The 20,372-nt window shown below is 39.9% G+C and overlaps 1 protein-coding gene across 2 annotated transcripts in view; it reads right to left on the bottom strand.

Moving 5' to 3' along the window:
• uvrag (UV radiation resistance associated gene) overlaps positions 1 to 20,372 on the bottom strand; it is a 218,797-nt gene that overhangs the window by 45,562 nt on the left and 152,863 nt on the right. For both annotated transcript variants that reach the window (XM_062048387.1, XM_062048386.1), the window contains exon 13: positions 18,781 to 18,856. In XM_062048387.1, the coding sequence (XP_061904371.1) occupies positions 18,781 to 18,856 (76 nt within the window). The remainder of the gene's footprint in view (positions 1 to 18,780; positions 18,857 to 20,372) is intronic.

Here is a 20,372-nt window from a genome sequence, read left to right on the forward strand (position 1 = left end):
GACTTAAAGGGAGACTTTAGATGGCAGTAAAATCACAAACTCAAAGCTCATTGTCCAATTAATGTACTATCTAAAATTAACTATAACTAATAGTAGTAATAATTAATTATAATTACAGAAAGAAACACCACCAAAGGCTTCTTTATGGTCTGCTCTGTCATCCACACAATGCAGACATTCTCAAAGTATCTTTTAGGCTTAAAAAGTGTTTGTCTTCATTAAACATTAATCTATTTTCCAAAACAATTAACCCCGCACATTGTGAACTGTTGAGTGATTTATAGTGTGAATATTGGTTTGTAAATGAGGGCCGATGAGAGATCATCGGTGGCCTAGTGGTTAAAGTGTCCGCCCTGAGATCGGTAGGTTGTGAGTTCAAACCCCGGCCGAGTCATACCAAAGACTATAAAAATGGGACCCATTACCCCCCTGCTTGGCACTCAGCATCAAGGGTTGGAATTGGGGGTTAAATCACCAAAAATGATTCCCGGTCGCGGCACCGCTGCAGCCCACTGCTCCCCTCACCTCCCAGGGGGTGAACAAGGGGATGGGTCAAATGCAGAGGACAAATTTCACCACACCTAATGTGTGTGTGACAATCATTGGTACTTTAACTTTAAAACAATATATAAATACTCGTAAACTAGAAAGTAAGGATGTCAGTGTGTTGCTAAATGTTTGTAAACTACATTACCCAGAAGACTTAGTGCTGAAACCGGAAGTAGAATAGGATAAAATAGACTGTAATCATCCCACAATGGGGAAATTATGTGGCTGCAGTGCAAATACAAAAAGTCCACAACAAACCAGGTGAAAAACCCACATGAAAACAAGAGGGAAACATCAAAGAACATAAAGAACATAAGAGACACTACGTGAAAGGTTGTCAATTATGCCCCTTTAAAAGTTGACATTGTTGTCCCTGCTTCGTCTACACCAGGCGTGCCCGGACTTTTTCTGCAGGCGAGCTACTTTTCAATTGACCAAGTCGAAGGGATCTACCTCATTCATATATATTTATTTATTTATGATCGAGACGTTTTTGTTAACAAGTTGTGTTTAATGACAAAACAAGCATGTTTAACACATAGATTCCTTTCTTTCATGAAGACAAGAATATAAGTTGGTGTATTACCTGATTCTGATGACTTGCATTGATTGGAATCAGACAGTAGTGATGATAACGTCCACATTTTCAAATGGAGGAGAAAAAAAGTCCTCGTTTCTGTCCAATACCACATGAAAGTGGTTGGTTTTTGGCATATTCGCGAGAGTCTGTTGAAATAAAAAGTGTTTCTCTCCTTCCTGTCGGTAATTTTTTCTTAATAATGAGCTCGCAGCAGCCAGTGTCATCTCACAAGACCCTCCGGTGCCGTGAATGTCAATCAAGTGACAAAAGTGACGTCTTGGTGAATATTGATGATCGGTAATTTTTAGGTCTATTTTTTTAATGCTTGGATGGCGATTGACTGACACACCCTCCCCGATCGACCGGTAGCTCGCGATCGACGTAATCGGCACCCCTGGTCTACACGATAGTACAGTTGACGTGCGCGTTTGAGCACAACTCAGAGACACATTTGATTGATGAAAATGACATTGATTGGCCAAAACGTGTTGGGAGGTGGAGGGCATTGGACAAAGTTGCCAGGATTGGTTGGATTTTCGTGAATTGCCGCGATCGCGACATGGCTAATTCCTGGAGGGACTGATTAATTACTTAAAAACAGTCGACTCCCCAATGACTTATAGCCATGTTTTTAGGATGTACTCACACAAACAAGGCCTTTCGCACTATGTGGGCATTACTTCCCACCTAAAGTCAGACACATTTGGCTATTGTGAGTGCTCTTAACTGTGCTCATGTTCAGTTACCTGCTTTGGCATGACTGGAAGAGGTGGGCCAGGGCACGGCTTGGTTTAATGCACACACACATGGTTTTGCAGTTTTGTGGTGTAAAAACAGCTTTTAAATGCAAAGGATCGTCACCTCTGTCAACACCAACAGCAGTCATTAAAATATAATCTCTAATTAAAATTGCTAATTAAGGATGTTTCTTTAAATTTGGCCATAGTTCAAATAGTTTTCATTAAACACAAGCAAAGACATTGAACAGGTGTTTTATTGTTTGTGCTATGGCGCCATCTTTTGGACGAGTTCGCTCACTGCAGGTCCTGCGGGTGATCGTCTACATACAGTATTTTCTTCTGTTTAGTGCTTTAAAACGTAAGATCCGTTTTGTCTTCTAGTCATCCATAGCGGTTCTACTCGTATGGATTGTTCCTTCATCGTTCCAAGCAACGTTTGTAAGTTTAGCAGTATAACTAAAACTATTCATACTTTCTGAACTGCCCCATGTGTTATATCTGTCGGAGACAGTTTGGAAACAATTAAGGTATATAAATAAACATTTACAAAAAAACCCCACTAATTTCACAATGTATATACAGCCAGAAGTTAGGACACACCTTCTCATTTCAATGTGTTTTCTTTATTTTCATGACATTGTAGATTGTTACTGAAGGCATCAAGACTATGACACTTGTGAAGTGAAAACCCTTTCAGGTGACTACCTCTTGAAGCTCATCTAGAGAATGCCAAGAGTGTGCAAAGCAGTCATCAGAGCAATGGGTGGCTATTTTGAAGAAAGTAGAATATAAAACATGTTTTCAGTTATTTCACCTTTTTTTGTTAAGTACATAACTCCAAATGTGTTCATTCATAGTTTTGATGCCTTCAGTGACAATCTACAATGTAAATAGTCATGAAAATAAAGAAAACGCATTGAATGAGAAGGTGTGTCCAAACTTTTGGCCTGTAATGTATAACTGCTGCTTATAGTCCAGTACGGTTAATATATGGCAAAATACATTTTTCTCCTAAGATTTAGTGGGTGTGGCTTATAAACACCGGTGTGCTCTATAGTTCGGAAAATAAAGTACTTAAAATAAAAGTAATATTCCACAAAGTCAGGGACATTTTATAAAAGATGTAAGTCTCAGCACCAATTATCACTATGAGCGCTAGCTAGCAGAAGCCAGGAGAGGCAGGGGGAATTGCACCTAAGACCATTCAGGGTATGCATGGCCTAGAACTGTGAGAACACCCTTACAGACCTGGAGTTACCACTCCTAATAACAGAAGGTGCTCTGATGTATGCCTCGGACCACCAGTATGGCACACTGCCTGAATATCATAGTGTGAAATTGCCTAAAGATCGTAGAAGACTTTTCTGAGTACCCAGAAACAACAATGAACCCTGAGCTGACCTGCTTGGCCGGCAACAGATTTGCTGTGTTTCGGTTCCAAAGACTTGGCTTCCTGTGCCTGAGGCCCACAAAATATGATACATCATGCTTAGTGACTGAGAACTAATTGTGCTCAGCCCCGACTCCGAGGAATCTGGATATTGTGTATAGCATTGGTTGTCGTCTAATCAGCCCCATATGGCTATTTCACAGCAAAAAAGCCTGCTAGTGGATGAAGCAGCGGATAAAGAAAGGAGGCATAAGCCAAAAAACAAAGTTGTTGCTGCAGTTGGACTTTTGGTTTAAAATATTGTATTTGAAGGAGGAGGCCAGGCATAATTATTCAAATCATGAGGTTGTCAAAGACATTACTTTCTCAGTAAATGGAAATTGTTTTTTTTTAAACAAAGAAGTTACCCAATAATTGCTAGTGACTCACTGAGGTTGGAACAGTTTACACACTATTTTCTGATATTAAAAGTAGGGTTTCAGTCCAAACACTTACTCAGGCTTTAATTCTAATTGAGCAACACAACATTCAAGAACAACATGAGACCATTTTAACACCTGGCATTCACTCTACTGAAGTATTCTCTTAAACTACTAACCCCCATCTTAATGATATGACCCAATAAAAGCACACTTCATATCAAACTTGAGCTGCTTAACCAACTGTCATTCTGATCCAGTTTTTTTGGTGTATCACTGTCATACACAGCAACACAATTTAATTAGAGATGGACTAATGTGGGACCCTGAAAAATGTATCCTACCAGGTCAAGCTGAACTTGTCTGAACCAAGATCATTGCTTTTTGTCACAGATCAGACACTGGACAAGGTGTTCAGTAGCTGCATGAAGCTGAAGATGGGGGGGTCAAAATGTTGCTGCAAGTGGCAATAACATCTATTTGCTAAAAGCCTACGTTCAATTTGTAAAAATATACAAAAGCCGAATAAAGCTTGTAGTTCAAGAAAAACAGAGTGTTCAGCCTCTAAATTGTGAATGTGAGTGTGAACTGTTTTCGTGTGAATGTACTTCGCCTCTCGTACAAAGTCAGCTGGGTTAAGTTTACAAAAGAGAACAAGCGGTAGCAAATAAATGAATTATATTCATTTTATTTAAAGTGAGGGTGTAACAAAGGTATCGAAATAATGTCCTATTTGAGTTTACTTGATATTGTACTTGGCAGTACCAACACATTTTGGTTTGTACTTATAAAAATATAGATTGTTATCCCTTCCCTAGTCAAACGTGTTCATTTAAACTAAAAATACAACATTTCTTACCAGGCACTATTTACAGTGGTACCTCACTTTAAGTTAGTAATATGGCTGCACCAAACAATTGTTTCTTAAATTAATTAATTAATCTGTAATTTTTTCAATTAATCTGTATGTTTTTTTTTTTTTACTGTTTTAGTGTAGTGGTACAACACATTTTACAAATGAATTCCTTAAAAATACACCAAACAATTGTCCTGTATGTAGAAACTTTAAATGCATGTTGTTCTGTTGGGGATACAAAAGTAAACTACATGAGAGCTGTTTTATAAGGATGGGAATCGAAAACCGATACCTGGAAATCATTTGCAGGTTTTGTTAATGATTCCCTTATCATTGCATGTGGGAGCGTGCATGATGTCACCATGCATGGTGTCCATCGTGGCACAAACGCTGGAGAATAATTCACGAGAAAGAACTAGAACAGGGCAACTGTTAACATTTTACCAGAGGGAGAAATTACTACCAGAAGCATTAGCACACACAGCATGTGATAACTATGAATTACACATTTTCCATCCCTTCCAAGCTAACGCTTAGTTGTAAAACCTCCTATTATTAACTGTAACATGAAATAAATACTTCTCATGCTTTACATAATGAGACAGTGTCTGACTGGTTCACTGGTTGCACGCCTCCTCCCTGTCTCAGAAGTGTTATTCACAGTGGAGACACGTTAATTACGGTAGTCAGGTTGCGTATACAGTACTTTCTAATTGAGCAGATATGCTTATTTTTCTGCAAAATAATGTTTTTTTTCCCCCCAGATTTGATGGCTGCAAAATGGCACAATGCAGTTTTATCGGACTTGACCTGCTTGTATTTGTAATTGGCGGAAGTAGTTTTACTAACTTTTGAGTGGTCAACTCATACACATTTTTTAAAATAATCATTTTAATTTCTATTTGAAAAATGTTGAACTTGTTACTGAACATTCTTAGTAAGTAATTGTCATTTGTCACAGAATAATTTGGTGTATTTTGTTCATCATTACGGTGGAACATTTATTTTATTATTAGATTTTAGTTATTTTCAAAACAACTTTTTTTCTAAGGACCCCCGGCTCGGGCACTCAATTGAGCCTGTAGGCCTCCGAAGACCTCAATGTTGTGTTTGTACACTCATGTTTCCTTTAAACAACATGTCTTAAACTCAAGGCCCGGGGGCCACATCTGGGCCATCACATTATTTTATGTGCAAAAGCTTAGAAATAATAAGACACCTAATCGTTCTTGCTAAATGGAAATTCAATTTTGACAGAAAATAATTGTAATGCATGTAGCTGCAGTTTTCAACTGAGTATTATTTTAATATTTGATGCAACAAGCCATCTTTTTTTTGGTTATGTAACTTTTTTTTAAAATAACTTCTACAACAGGTGATCTTTGATGACTTTTTAAATGTCTGTGCATTGCACTTGTACTGCTGTAAAACGTCATTTCTAATTTGCTCTGTTTATTAGGCACCTTGTTTGGATTTTGGGCTATGATTATGACACTGAACTATGACTTTATCCCCCTCAAAAGACTTGTTTTCTACTGTAGCATTTAGGGATGTTCTATTCAGGTTTTTATGCTGCCAATTTAAAACAGTCTTTTAAATTGAATCATGTTAGAACAGGTTTATAACTCGTCCCCTAAGTTGTTCCACAGAGTGACTCCACGCACTGAAATGCACATTGATTTTAAAGTTGTTCTAAATTCAGGCAAATATAATTTGTTGTTTCTTCTTAAACTGTAACTATGGTGAGCATCTCTATCCTGGAATAGGTTCTGTATATTGGATGGTAGAGAGTTTTGGGATGCCCTAAACATAATTTGAGCAGTTTTAAAGTTGATCACATCATGCAGTTTAAGTTGCTTTAACTCCATGGATAGTGGATTTGAATGATGTCTGTAGTGAACATTGGACACAATCCTAATGGCCTTTTTCTGTAGAGTGACTAAAGGCTGTAGATGGGATTTATAACAATTTCCCCAGACTTTAACACAATAGTTTAAATATGACATAATAAATGAATGATACAATAACAGCAGAGCATTGGTGTTCAATAAATGACATCATTCCAACACCTTTAGCAACTTTTGTCCTCAGGTAATTTATATGAGGCTTCCATGAGATATTGTCATCTATTACCACTCCTAAGAATGAATTTTGTTGAACATATTCTATTGGTGTATCATCAATAACAATCCTGATGGGTATATTACTTTTGCGATTGCTAAAGAGCATGATTTTGGTCTTCTTTAAATTCAGAGACAATTTGTTGGTATTAAACCAAGTTTTTAACTTGATCATCTCCTCAGTTACAGATTAATAATCTGCCACATTGAATGTGTGTTGGCGAACTGGTCTAACATTGAAAGTGAATTATAAAGATGTATTTTTTATTGAATAATATGCCCTTTTTTTACCTTATTGAATGTAATGGATCTCCACTTTCTAGTGTTTTCGAACCCTGATGTATTACCACCATGATGTGGTACTTCATTATCCATGTGGCACTGTTACTAACCTGATAACTCATCCCTAACACGAACATTCAGGCGCAGATGGAAAGCATAAGACAACCCTTTGAATGAAAGCTGAAATTTCATCCTGCAAGAATAAGGATGCCCCTTGAAGTTGCCCAAGCAGTGCACCCCACTGTGTCAGAAGAAGAAGAAAAAAGATGAGCAAGCTATTAGAAGATCCCCTTTAAGGTAACAATGTGGTTAACAGCTTCCATTATTTACTATTCATCTACGTTGTTATTAAGTTAAATGCTGATGGAAATATCACATGCAGATGTCAAACCATTTGGGTAGTATTAAACTACAGTGATTAGTAAATTACATCATAAAACAGTGTTATGAAATGTGTTGAAAGAAAGTTTTAGCTTCAAAAAAACTATAGGTCAGTTATCCTTCAAGTCTGGAATCCAGCGTGGTTCTGGCATAAACCACAAAAGTCTGCAGATTATGAGCAAATGAAACATTGTATATGTATGATATGTATCATCTGCTAAGCATTGCCTTAATGCAGCATGTGTGAGGCTATTTCTCTTCAAATCATTTTTAATATTTTGCACATCAAAGGCAGAGAAAGGCACATCTTCACAGAAATGCAATTCAACAAAGGAGGACATTTTATAATTCATAAGTCTGAGTTAACCAAGCAGAAATGTTAGGTTCTCCATTTCTCAACCATGGACATGGAAAAAACTAAAACAGCATGTTCAAAGATGGCCACTATATAGAGACTCATAAGAAATGCATACACATTTCTAATTCAAAGATTAATGCACAAAAAAGTGCAATGTGGTCATTAACAGATGTTATACATTCCGGTACAGTGATATAACTGTTTGTGAAATATACAGCTTGTTTATTGCACAACCCACTTTTCTTCTTTCTTTTTTTGTAATTGAGTTTTTGTTGATGTCCAGTCTCAGAGATTCCTATCCATTACATCATATTTGCATACATCATACATCTATTGTTAACGCTAAAAGTCAAAATAAAATAATACATAAAAAAAGAAAATACAAAAAAATAGAAAAGAATATGGGCACGGCGTGGCGCTGTTGGGAGAGTGGCTGTGCCAGCAACCTGAGGGTTCCTGGTTCAATCCCCACCTTCTATCAACCTCGTCACATCTGTCACCCTTGCTCCTGATGGGTCGTGGTTAGGGCCTTGCATGGCAGCTCCCGCCATCAGTGTGTGAATGTGTGTGTGAATGGGTGAATGTGGAAATGGGTGTCAAAGCGCTTTGAGTACCTTGAAGGTAGAAAAGCGCTATACAAGTATAACCCATAACCCACTATGAACGCATAGTAAATAAATAAATAGAAAAAAACTATGAACATATAGGGAGTGATCTCTTTTACACAGTACAATCACTAATTCGAGAACATTAATTCAGGCCTATGGGGCGTGACATAATTGATCCAGTTTTCCCATTATGGAGTGAATTTCTCCAATTTATAATTACCGTATTTTCCGCACTATAAGGCGCACCTAAAAACCTCCAATTTCCTCAAAAGCTGACAGTGCGCCTTATAATCCGGTGCGCCTTATTTATGGACCAATATTGAGCCACAACAGGTCTCGCAACTACAGCAACTACGCCGACTTCATTTTCCCCCTTCTACGGCTGCTTACCGTAGAATAAGAAGCGCTTCTTCTTCTAAGGGGGAAAATGAAGTCGGCGGCTGCTTACCGGAGAAGAACAACTTCTTCTTCTTCTACGGGGGAAAATTAAGTTGGCGGCTGCTTACCGTAGAAGAAGAACTTCTTCTTCTACAGTTTAGGTCTCGCAACTATGGGACTTCATTTTCCCCCCGTAGAAGAAGCTACGGGGGAAAATGAAGTCCCGTAGTTGCGAGACCTAAACTTTATGTAAAGACCCAAAAATGGCTCCTATTAGGTGTCAGGGCATGGACTGTAATGCAGTTTCCTGCGTGTGTTGCTTTCCCGAGATGCAAACGAGCTGAAGCGGACATAGCGTGGAGGTAAGGACATGATTTTATTTTACACTAACAAAGCTCAAAAAGTTATAAACAAAAGGCGCTCACAGCGGAGGTAAAAAGACTATGAAAACAAAAGGTGCGCAAATAGGCAGAAATACAAAACTAGACTATGAAACAAAAGACATGCACGTGGGCACAAAACTATGAACAATAAACAAAAACTTACTTGGCATAGAAAGTTCAGCTGGAACTATGGAAGCATGGGTAAAAGTTATCTAGTGAAGAGAAGGTGATGTTGCCAGGAAGACAGCCTGGCAACTGGGAGCTTAAATAATAGTGACAGCAGGTGCGTGACTCAAAATGTGAAAGCGTGAGACAGGTGTGTGTGAGTCCAAACGTGGAACAGGTGAAACTAATGAGTAACCATGGAAACAAAACAAAACCAGGAAGTGAAACCAGGAACTAAGGAAGTCCAAAACTAACAGCATAACTAAACAAAACATGATCCGGACCATGGATCATGACAGAACCCCCTCCTCAAGGACAGATACCAGATGTCCAAAACCAAAAAAATTAACAAGAGTCATGGGAGGGCGGGAGGGGGACATGGCGGTGGGTCGCCAGACCACGTGTCCCCGAATCCACCGGGGCAGAATCAGGTGCCGGCGACGCGTAGACCGGCGCTGTACCTGACTAGGTGGGCGACCCGGGAAGGGCCACATCCGTGGCCGACGAGGAGGTCGGCGCACTTGGCGTGGCGGACGACCAGGTAGCGGCCATATCCGTGGCCGACGAGAAGGCAGGCGGGTTGTCGTCGTGGCAGCAGCAGATGACGCAGGTGCGGGTGCAGCAGACGAAGCAGGCGGCGAAGCTTGGCCTGGGGCGTCAGGCGGCGAAGCTTGGCGTGGGGGGTCTTGGTCTTGGCAGCGTGGGTCATGGTCTTGGCAGCGTGGGTCTTGGTCTTGGCATGGGGGGTCCTGGCGGCGTGGTTCTTGGCGGCGTGGTTCTTGGCTTGGGTCTTGGCGGCGTGGTTCTTGGCTGCTTGGGGGGTCTTGGCATGGCGGTACTTGGCGGCGTGGTTCTTGGCGGCGTGGTTCTTGGCGGATTGGAGGGTCTTGGCTTGGGTCAGGGTCTTGGTCTTGGCTTCGGGGGTCAGGGTCTTGGTCTTGGCTTGGGGGGTCAGGGTCTTGGCTTGAGTCTTGGCGTGGAGCAGCTACTGGCGGCACTTGGCGGCGTGGAGCAGCTACTGGCGGCACTTGGCGGCATGGAGCAGCTACTGGCGGCACTTGGCGGCGTGGAGCAGCTACTGGCGGCACTTGGCGGCGTGGAGCAGCTACTGGCGGCACTTGGCGTGGTGCTGCTACCGGAGCTTGGCGTGGTGCTGGTACCGGTGCTTGGCGTGGTGCTGGTTCTTGGCATGGTGCTGGTACTTGGCGTGGTGCTGGTACTTGGCGTGGTGCTGGTACCGGTGCCTGGCGTGGTGCAGGTGGCCTAGCTGGGGGTTGCGGCTTGGCAGACCGAAAGACCGGTGGTGGAGGCCGTGCTGGAGGCTGTGGCTTGGCAGGACGATGATGATCCACCCCCCCTGAACAGTTCCCAGCCCTAGCCCCCCCCCCAAGGAGCGGATACCAGACGCGCTCCCCGCTGTCTGGAACCGTTTTTTGGGGTGGGTGGAGGGAGGTCAGGAGGGGGGCAAAACCCTCCCCTCTAAATTGTCCAAACAGTCTTTCTTTCCTCCCCACCTGGGCTTTTGTGGGTGAAAAAAATTTTTGAGACTTGGCCGTGGCTTGAGTCTTGGGGGGCGGGGCATGAATTCTGGGTGACTGTGAGGGACTTGCTCTAATGTCCAAAATCATGTTCTGATAATGTTTGATCATAGAAACAGAGTCCTTTGTTGAGGGCAGGTGATCGAAAGTAAAAGAGTTCAAAGAAAAAAAATCTTTAGCTGTGATGTCATCCTCTGGTGATGGCGTGACGTCATCCTGGAGCAGCGGGGCTGGCAGCAGCCTGCTTCCGCCCGGAGTGGGAGGAGCTTGCGGGAGTGACGCGTCCTGCCGGCTCGGAGAAGCTCTTCCTGATGGCTTCCGCTTTTGCCGGCGCTTCCGTGAATGGAGCGACGCGCCAACGTCGTCGGGCCACACGGAGCTTATCGGAATAAGTTTTCCGCTTGGACTCCACATGAGGTCTTGATCCGCCATGGCTCCAAGTGCCTCCCACTTTCCTTCCTCCATCGATTGCCAGTCGTTTGCGGAATAGCTTTTTGCTGGCAACATAATGTCAGAACATGGACTATGATGCAGTTTCCTGCGTGGGTTGCTTTCCCGAGATGCAAACGAGCTGAAGCGGACATAGCGTGGAGGTAAGGACATGATTTTATTTTACACTAACAAAGCTCAAAAAGTTATAAACAAAAGGCGCTCACAGCGGAGGTAAAAAGACTATGAAAACAAAAGGTGCGCAAATAGGCAGAAATACAAAACTAGACTATGAAACAAAAGACATGCACGTGGGCACAAAACTATGAACAATAAACAAAAACTTACTTGGCATAGAAAGTTCAGCTGGAACTATGGAAGCATGGGTAAAAGTTATCTAGTGAAGAGAAGGTGATGTTGCCAGGAAGACAGCCTGGCAACTGGGAGCTTAAATAATAGTGACAGCAGGTGCGTGACTCAAAATGTGAAAACGTGAGACAGGTGTGTGTGAGTCCAAACGTGGAACAGGTGAAACTAATGAGTAACCATGGAAACAAAACAAAACTAAGAAGTGAAACCAGGAACTAAGGAAGTCCAAAACTAACAGCATAACTAAACAAAACATGATCCGGACCATGGATCATGACATTAGGAGACACGCTTACGACGCAGAGTTTAAACTCAAGGCGATCAGTCACGCAGTAGAACACGGGAATAGAGCAGCAGCGAGAGAATTTAACATTAACGAATCAATGGTGCGGAAGTGGAGGAAGCAACATGATGACCTGCGCCAAGTAAAGAAGACTAAACAGAGTTTCCGAGGGAACAAAGCGAGATGGCTACAGTTGGAGGACAAACTCGAACAGTGTTGAACAGAGAGCAGCAAGTAGAAGTGTCAGTAGAATCACTATTTGTTTTGTTGACATTCCCATTAGCGCAGCTCCATCTAATTGATTAAATTTTAAGATTAAAGTACCAATGATTGTCACACACACACTAGATGTGGTGAAATTTGTCCTCTGCATTTGACCCATCCCCTTGGGGAGCAGTGGGTAGCAGCGCCGCCGCGCCCGGGAATCATTTTGGTGATTTAACCCCCAACTCCAACCCTTGATGCTGAGTGCCAAGCAGGGAGGTTATGGGTCCCATTTTTATAGTCTTTGGTATGACTCGGCTGGGATGCATAACGTAACTCCAGCCTCTACTGTAGTGTCTATACTATGCGCCTTATATATGAACAAAGTTTTAAAATAGGCCATTCATTAAAGGTGCGCCTCATAATCCGGTGCGCATTATAGTGCGGAAAATACGGTAATACATGCCGTTATCTTCTCCATTTTATAAATGTCCATTGTGATTTCCATAAATAGATAAAAAAGTGTGTCTGGGGGCCGGTATATCTATTTTTAGGAACATTAATGCAAAACCTCACAATAATGATTGAAAGCCAAAAACGTTATGACAGTCCGCCTTAACAAACGGAATGGAATTTGAATTTTTTTTTACTGAATGAGACACCCAGAATGTACATGAAAATAAAGAATGTGGGATTTACAATATTAACTATGAATGATGAAACACCAAATATTGACACATATTTTACAATCAACCAAAACGCAACCAAGATGCAACAAACAGTGAAAAAAACCCCACGTACAATCTGAGATATCTTATAGTGACCATAGTAAGTAATTAGATGACCATAGTAACTAATTAGATGACCATAGTAACTGTATATGATGCAGATTCCAAGCATTGAAAGACTTAGTATAGTTGAAGACTCCTGGTCATTAGAAAACATCACTGCACATAATAATGGCAGCTGCACTTTAAATCTTAAACATCTTATTTGGGCCAGGTTGAAAAGCTCAACCCCCGGGCCTTAATTTGCCCAGGTCTGCACCAGTAGGATATTCATTAAGTGTTTATCTTTTTTCAGCCAATTCTGAGGTATACGTCCAAAAAACAGAGTCTAACTTTCAAGGGGTATTTCACATTTGAAAATATCCTGTAGAGCTTTGTGTATCTCTCTCCAATAATCCTTTATGGCAGAGCAGTCTCAAAAACATAGCAGTGGTTTGCATTTTGATTCACACATATTATCCAGCAGGCAGAGGAGCTGTTATCATAATGAGACTTCTGAGAAGGTGTAATAAAAAATCAGATCAAACTTTTCCAACCAAACTCCCTCCACTTCAGTGAGCTGGTACACATCTATTGATATCTCCATATTATTGTCCATTCTTCCTCAGATAGTTATCCTTCCTTCCTTCTCCCATTTTGTTTTAATATATGAAGTTTAATATGACTTCAGATTCAACAGACCTTTATACAAGTATGAAACCAATAATTTCTGAATTATAGGCTTTTGTAAACAGTTCAATCAAACATATGCTTGTCTTTGTTACATTTTTCACCTTCATATTAACAATGCTGGAACTGCAAATAGACAGAAGATTGCTTTTCCAATAAATGTGTCCTTTTAATAGTTTCAAAACTGAGCATTTAAACATTTTTTTTTTTACCTCTTTTCATATGATTTGGTTTTCGACAACAATCTTCTCCATAATTTTGTCCTTGTTTTCGTATTTCATCACAGTTATTGTAAATCCAAACATTATGCAAAACAAACTAGTCTGTATCGGAATGGAATGCCCAAACAAAGAATCCAACGCATTGGTGTCAGTTTCTACACTTTTTTTTTATTTTATTTATTTATTTATTTTTTTTAATCGAGGATGACTGCAAAATGGGGCCAAAGAAAGGAAACGAGTAAAACATAAATACAGTATTGGGTTTACAATTTTTGTGAAATTCTGTGCTTTTTGAGGTTATGTTTACACGAAACAATTAGTACACTGATAATAAATTCATAAAAGCACAAGTTGATTTATAGTCACTGGAAAAAAACAACTTCAAAACACAGCAACTATTTTAGAATGCAACAATCCCAAAAAAGCCTGCCTACATTTACCTTAGAGAGCGAACTACCCTTTTGAGCTGCTTTTCCGTCAAACACCAATCAGCAGCTTCCCTTATATTTTCATGGATAAACTATTAGATATTATTTCAACATCCTGGCTGGCGTTACGACTCATCCTGCTTCAGTATAGTGCAGACTAGCAGTGCTATGCTCCAACTGCTTCACCAAGTTAGCTTGCTAAAAAGGATGCAACAATACTCGGTATAATACCGGAACGTTCGGTCTACACTGCACAGGACAATCCGCCGTTATGGACCACTGTCCTGTGTTTGCGTGTGTGTTTATGTACGTGAGTGCTTGTCCACGGTCGTGAGAAAATGGTAAATGGGTTGTACTTGTATAGCGCTTTTCTACCTTTTTTAAGGAACTCAAAGCGCTTTGACACTATTTTTCAGATTCACCCATTCACACACACACATTCACACACTGATGAAGTTCCTAACGACGTAATTAATGTCCAATCAAGGTTGAGCCTCTTCCCCTTCACACAGCTGTACGTGGAGCCCAAAAGAAAATGAATAAAGAAGTATAGCCAGCAATTTGCATAGAAATTGAAACAACATTTTGAAGGAGTCGCGACTTTAGTGAGAAACAGTTTCATTGGCTTTCACTATGGCACACGGGAACTTTGCCCTCAATGCGGACTTGCAGTCAGGCGCAGAATGTCAATGTGACTGAACTATTGGGCCAAACTGGGGAAACAAACTTACCAACTAAGTTAATTGGAAGAAACTTGCAATTTGTATATCTAAATATTTTTAAATCACATTTTGTTTATGTGTTTGCTTTGTTTAAACTTTTCAGATATAACATGTTCTTAACCTCATTTCAATTTTTTTGTTCAAATCATTTTTGAGTTTGTAGATAAAAACTGTTAGTTCCTGAAACGATTATTGAACGTGTTTTATGTGTTGGGACACATTATTTAAAACTACCTCAAATTCAAACTACACTTTAATGTATGCTCATTAAATGTAAGATATGGTATTTGAGCTTTAAAAAACTCAATCTGTGTCGCGGCTTGCCGTTTGCCAAACCCTTGATGAGAAGCACTGATGTACACAAGTATTCAAAGAATACAAATAAAAAATAACCATTTGAAAGTGTTGGTTAGTAAACGTGAAAGAAAAGTCATATAGTATCCAGGACACCACTGATCAGTTTTCAATGATCAACAAAATAACAAAAGAACTTGGAGAGAAAAAAAAATGTAGTACTCTTTACACCCTAAAAAAGTACCAATACAGAACTGAAACCGTGGCCCCAAAACCGATGTACAGACCAGACCGTACTGTGCGTTATCTGTACCATGCACCCCTAGCTACACACACGGTCATGTTTTTGATTATGTATTTATTTAATTCAATGAATATAATCCACTTCTTCTCAGCACCGTCCTTCACACTCACTTTCTTCCTTCCTTAATTGGAAAAAAAAGTTATGTCCATCTCTAGCTATAAGCTCATGCTAGCAAGTAAATTGGATGTTTTGGCTCGGATTTTACGGGGTTCACTGTGACATTGTCTATGCCAACCAGCAGTAGGGAGGTTCACAATTAAAACATTTTACTCGCAACTTAAAGCATACAAATTAAACGAGACAGCTTGTATCTCAAAACACTCGCAAGTCAAAATAGTGTTTTGTGTTCATATTTTTGGGTGTCAGGATTCATTGGATTTACATGATTTATTTTGGGAAAACATTTTTTTGGTTTTCGCCTGACTTTTTGGAAAAGATTACAACACTGATGGACCACTGGATTGCATGTAAATGACAGATTATGGTATATTCATTAGTGCAGTTTTTACACAGTTGAACCACAGACCACAAAAAACAAAGATAACCAAGGAGCTCAATTTTGCCACCAAAATCAAGTATGATTTCTTTAACCATGTTTGATTAACCCTTCAGTACCTTTAACGAACCTGAACATGTGCCTCATGGCTTTTTCCAAGTTCCCCACACGTAAAACAAATGTGTCAGTATCAATTTTCCATCAAAACACCACTGGAGTCACAATCAAAAATACTTTTAAACTCAGGCAGACCGTATGAAGACAGCTTCAACTTCACATTGTCAGCAAGTATCAGTTCTTATGAATGTTAACACGTGCATACCAGCAGTTGGCCTCATCTACAACTAAAAATCTGACGTACTGTCACCTTGTATATGCAGAACTTCTACCTCTAAACTTACGTAATCACCAACTATACCTTTTATCTAAGCCAGGGGTCTTAAACTCAATTTGCCCGGGGGCCGATAGAGGCAGAGACTGGGTGGGCCTGGGCCGCATCAGGTGTTCAACAAAAAAAGCATTGGTTAAAAAGTTTAATCGGCTCAAATGTCTATTTCTTAACAGAAAATAAGATGAAAAAATAAAAAACGAATTAAGAATTAATATTCATATAATATTATTACAATTAATATATTATAATATAATATATATTTCCGGAGAACAGCTGTCGCTATGTGACTGCAGAGTAAATTTGGCTACATTGAGTTCCTTACATTTCTTTTATCCCGTCCTGGCCCGCAAATGGCCCCCACGCCGCGATTTTGAGAACGATAATCTGGGCCAAATGACGTTCTTGGTCACTGATAACAAGAACTTTTTGGACACTGAGTCAAAAACATTGCAATTCTAATGATTAATTTCAATTGATTGCAATTGCATAGAAAGTGGATCAAGTTTCAAGACATGTAATTAAAAAGCAAACAAACAAAAAAAAACCCTCTACTTCTTGTATGCAGTTGCTCACCACTAGCCCTACACAACAAGGTAGCAGTACAGCGACAGTTTGTAATGCGAAAGTATGAAAATTGTCCTCAAGTTATAACTGGCCACCCAAAAAAATCAATATTAGGACATTAAAAATCAATATTACATTGTCAAAAAAAGTATTGCAATAGTTTGCCATACTTAATTGATTTTCCCCAACCCCTATCAAATACAGGACAATATTTACACCGACAGAGACACTGAAAAGGTGCGTTGTTGTTTGTGCTATGGTGCCATATTTTGGACGACTTGCTCACTGTAGATGCTGCAGGTTAAAACTGTACTTCCTGTTTTGTTCCTTGAACTGGAAGTGTAACCGTCCATAGGGTTTCTGCTCAAAAGGGTTCTTCATTCATCACTCCAAGCAACTTTTGCAAGTTTTACAATATAACTAAAAGATTACATATTTACTAGACCATCCCAGGTTTGATGTCTGTAGGAGTGTTTTCATAAATATTTGTACGTGCTATCGTAATGTAATCAAGCTAGTGTCGTTGCATTAGCAAATATGCTAACACATTTACAAGTGTCTGTGTTAGTATTATTAACTTGCAATGGCATTCTTTTCTTATTGTTTCAGTTTTGTAAATACACCAAAATGTCACCGTGGAGTTATTGACTCTGTTTAGCTGACTGGACAGCTAAGCTTCACAGCTAGTGGGTCCACGACGATGACTTCTGTTTTGTTTGATCAGCCGTTTTACTGCTGTGTGGAAGGCAGCATTTCCCGGTGCGCTCTATTGCCCAGAAAATACAGTAATTGCATTCAAAGTCTCCAAGGCAGACGTGTATTAGAAAACGTCCAGTAAAAATTGTGTCCACATAATTCAACTTACTGTGTCATGAATGTGAACTTCATTAATTACTGTGGCTGCTAAATAAACATCAACCACTTCAACTCAAGTTAAAGGCAGCATAAGTTCATTGCAGGTGGTTAATAATAAACCGATTAGTGTTTTTTATACCTACAGTTGTTCTGAGTAATTTCACTTGACCAAGCCTTTTGTAAAAATCCACCTTACAAAATAATAAAAGCATGTATGATTTGTGCTGATTGTATCGGGACACCCCTATTGTAAACTTTTAAAAGTTTGAATCCTTTTTTAAATGTCACCTGTTACAACAAACAAAACATAAACCAAAGGGCAGTGTGTACATGTAAGACTAATTATTCCTTTTTAGAGAATGCTGAAAGGTTGTTTTGAAATGTCTTTTAACATTGTTGGTGTTGTTTGCTAATTTCTGGCGACACATTAAGCACACGTTAGGCAATGTCATTGACAGTGAAGGAAAAGGAATCTGTTCATGCAAAAATAAACTGTATTTTCTTCGGAATTTTTTTCTTTTTCTGGATGAATTCATGATTAGCTTAACGCGGTGGTCACATATTCAAGAAGCCGACATCTCCCTTGCATACATCTCTTTCAGCACACACACACACACACGCCCACACACACACACACACACACACTCACCGAATCCATTTCCATGCCCCTATGCAATCACTAGTCAGACCTCAGCCTGTACACATTCATGGCCTCACAGACAGTCAAAAATTACAGAGCTTGTTACAGAAATTCACAATTTCCCAACTGCTGTATGAAAAAAAATACTTCTGCGATGGAGTCACAACAAGAAGGCTAAAGAGCCACATACAACACATCAGTTTAGGGAACATATAATAAGTTTTAAATAATTTGTATTATTAATGTGATATTCTGTCAAAAACATTTAATAGTTTAACTTTCTGCTGGCTATAATTATCTTTTTTTCCCCCTCACATGTTTCATGAGGTTTGTACTCATGAGAAGTTTGTGCGCTAGAAGTGTGTTCATATGTCACCTGAGCGATGTTCTTGTTGAGCAAGTAGACGCCATATTCAAAATGGAAGCGCTCTCCTCTGGGATACAAAGGGAACCTGTGAACGACAGGAGAAAAATAAAAAACATTCGGGACTTCATCTCTTTTTGGGCTGATTCATGGTCTGCAACAGGAAAAGTTGACACATTGACATCAACACTTCACATATTCATGCTTACATAGCTATAAACAACATTTAAGCTTTAATCGAGTTTGTTGCTTGTAGGAGTGTAACAATTCGGTATAGCGGCGTATCAATTTACTAAAGAGTAAGTCTTTAAAAGCAGACTATTCTGAATTTCCCAGCTCAACGAGGAGCACAAATTTTGTGCTAAAAGTTATAACCATCCTGCAGCAATATCCCGCGGATATCATAGGTGACTGTTTTGTTATAATCTTATTTTGTCTATGAAACATTTAGCATTTGTGCTCCATGACGACACTAGGAGAATGGCCGAGTGTTTTACTATAGCTGGATCATTTGACCCGAAGCTGTTGCCAGTGGCGGCAAGATTGAAGTCTGCCATGATTAGTGTTCGCAAAACACAGAGCAAACGCCTGTGCTCTCGATGCTGCTGCTGCTGCTGTTGTTAGAAATCAATGTGCCAAGGAAAGAAGTTGCAGTAATACTCAAAATGATCAAAACACTATAAATATGACATATTATCATGAATGAATGGTTGTTACTACCTGGTTACAGCATGTACTGTACAGTATATACAACGATATTGGTGGGTTTTTTTGACACCTCTGTATCTGAAATTAATAAACAGTGACCCAAAAAAACAAGGTGCAAACTAAACCGTGATTATTGCGTATTATTACACTCCCAGTAGCGAGTTATTCTTCCTCCAATGGATTCAAAAGTATGTTGAGCATTGGTGGTGTATTCTGTAATGACTTCTGCCTATTGTTGAAAGCTCCTATTCTTGTAGCCTGCAGCGTTTACAAAAGGAGTACTCTTGCAAATGTTTGACAAAGCTATCTCTACAGCTATAAGCTCTTCCCACAAATGCCACCTCCATACCTTGCTAAATTGAAATATCAAACTAGTGATGTAGGAGTCCAAACAAACTCATATACAATTTCCCCCAGTTATATAGTGGGAAAATCCCATTGGTGCCAGCCAGATGTCTTGGTTAGGACCACACAATGGGTGTCTGAGGAATATGCTGACAACCAGAGGGGGTAAATTCTCTTTGAAAATGAATTTAGTTAGGGCCATCCTTTTCTGTTATTGCATGTCTGTCTCCCCAAATCTTGCTCAGAGGGGGGCCTAAATCATAAAGGGATACGAGTAAAGTAGCTCCTCAGATTGGGTGAGGCTTTGCAAAAAGTATCAATGTTCGCCTTTGATGACTGTCATTAATATCCAGGAATATCAGAATTAGAATGCATCACCATAACCTTGAAAGTACCACAAACTTGATTCAAAGTGCATAAGCATAGGCATATTTCTCAACGATACTTTGACATGGTCACAAGAAGACAGAGGATTGAAGCAACAACAGTTTGGGAGTCCATAACTCCACCACCTGAACCCCATCAAATATATACTGTATTTAGCTAAATGG

Source organism: Entelurus aequoreus, linkage group LG05, assembly GCF_033978785.1.
Source record: "Entelurus aequoreus isolate RoL-2023_Sb linkage group LG05, RoL_Eaeq_v1.1, whole genome shotgun sequence".
NCBI lineage: Eukaryota > Metazoa > Chordata > Actinopteri > Syngnathiformes > Syngnathidae > Entelurus > Entelurus aequoreus.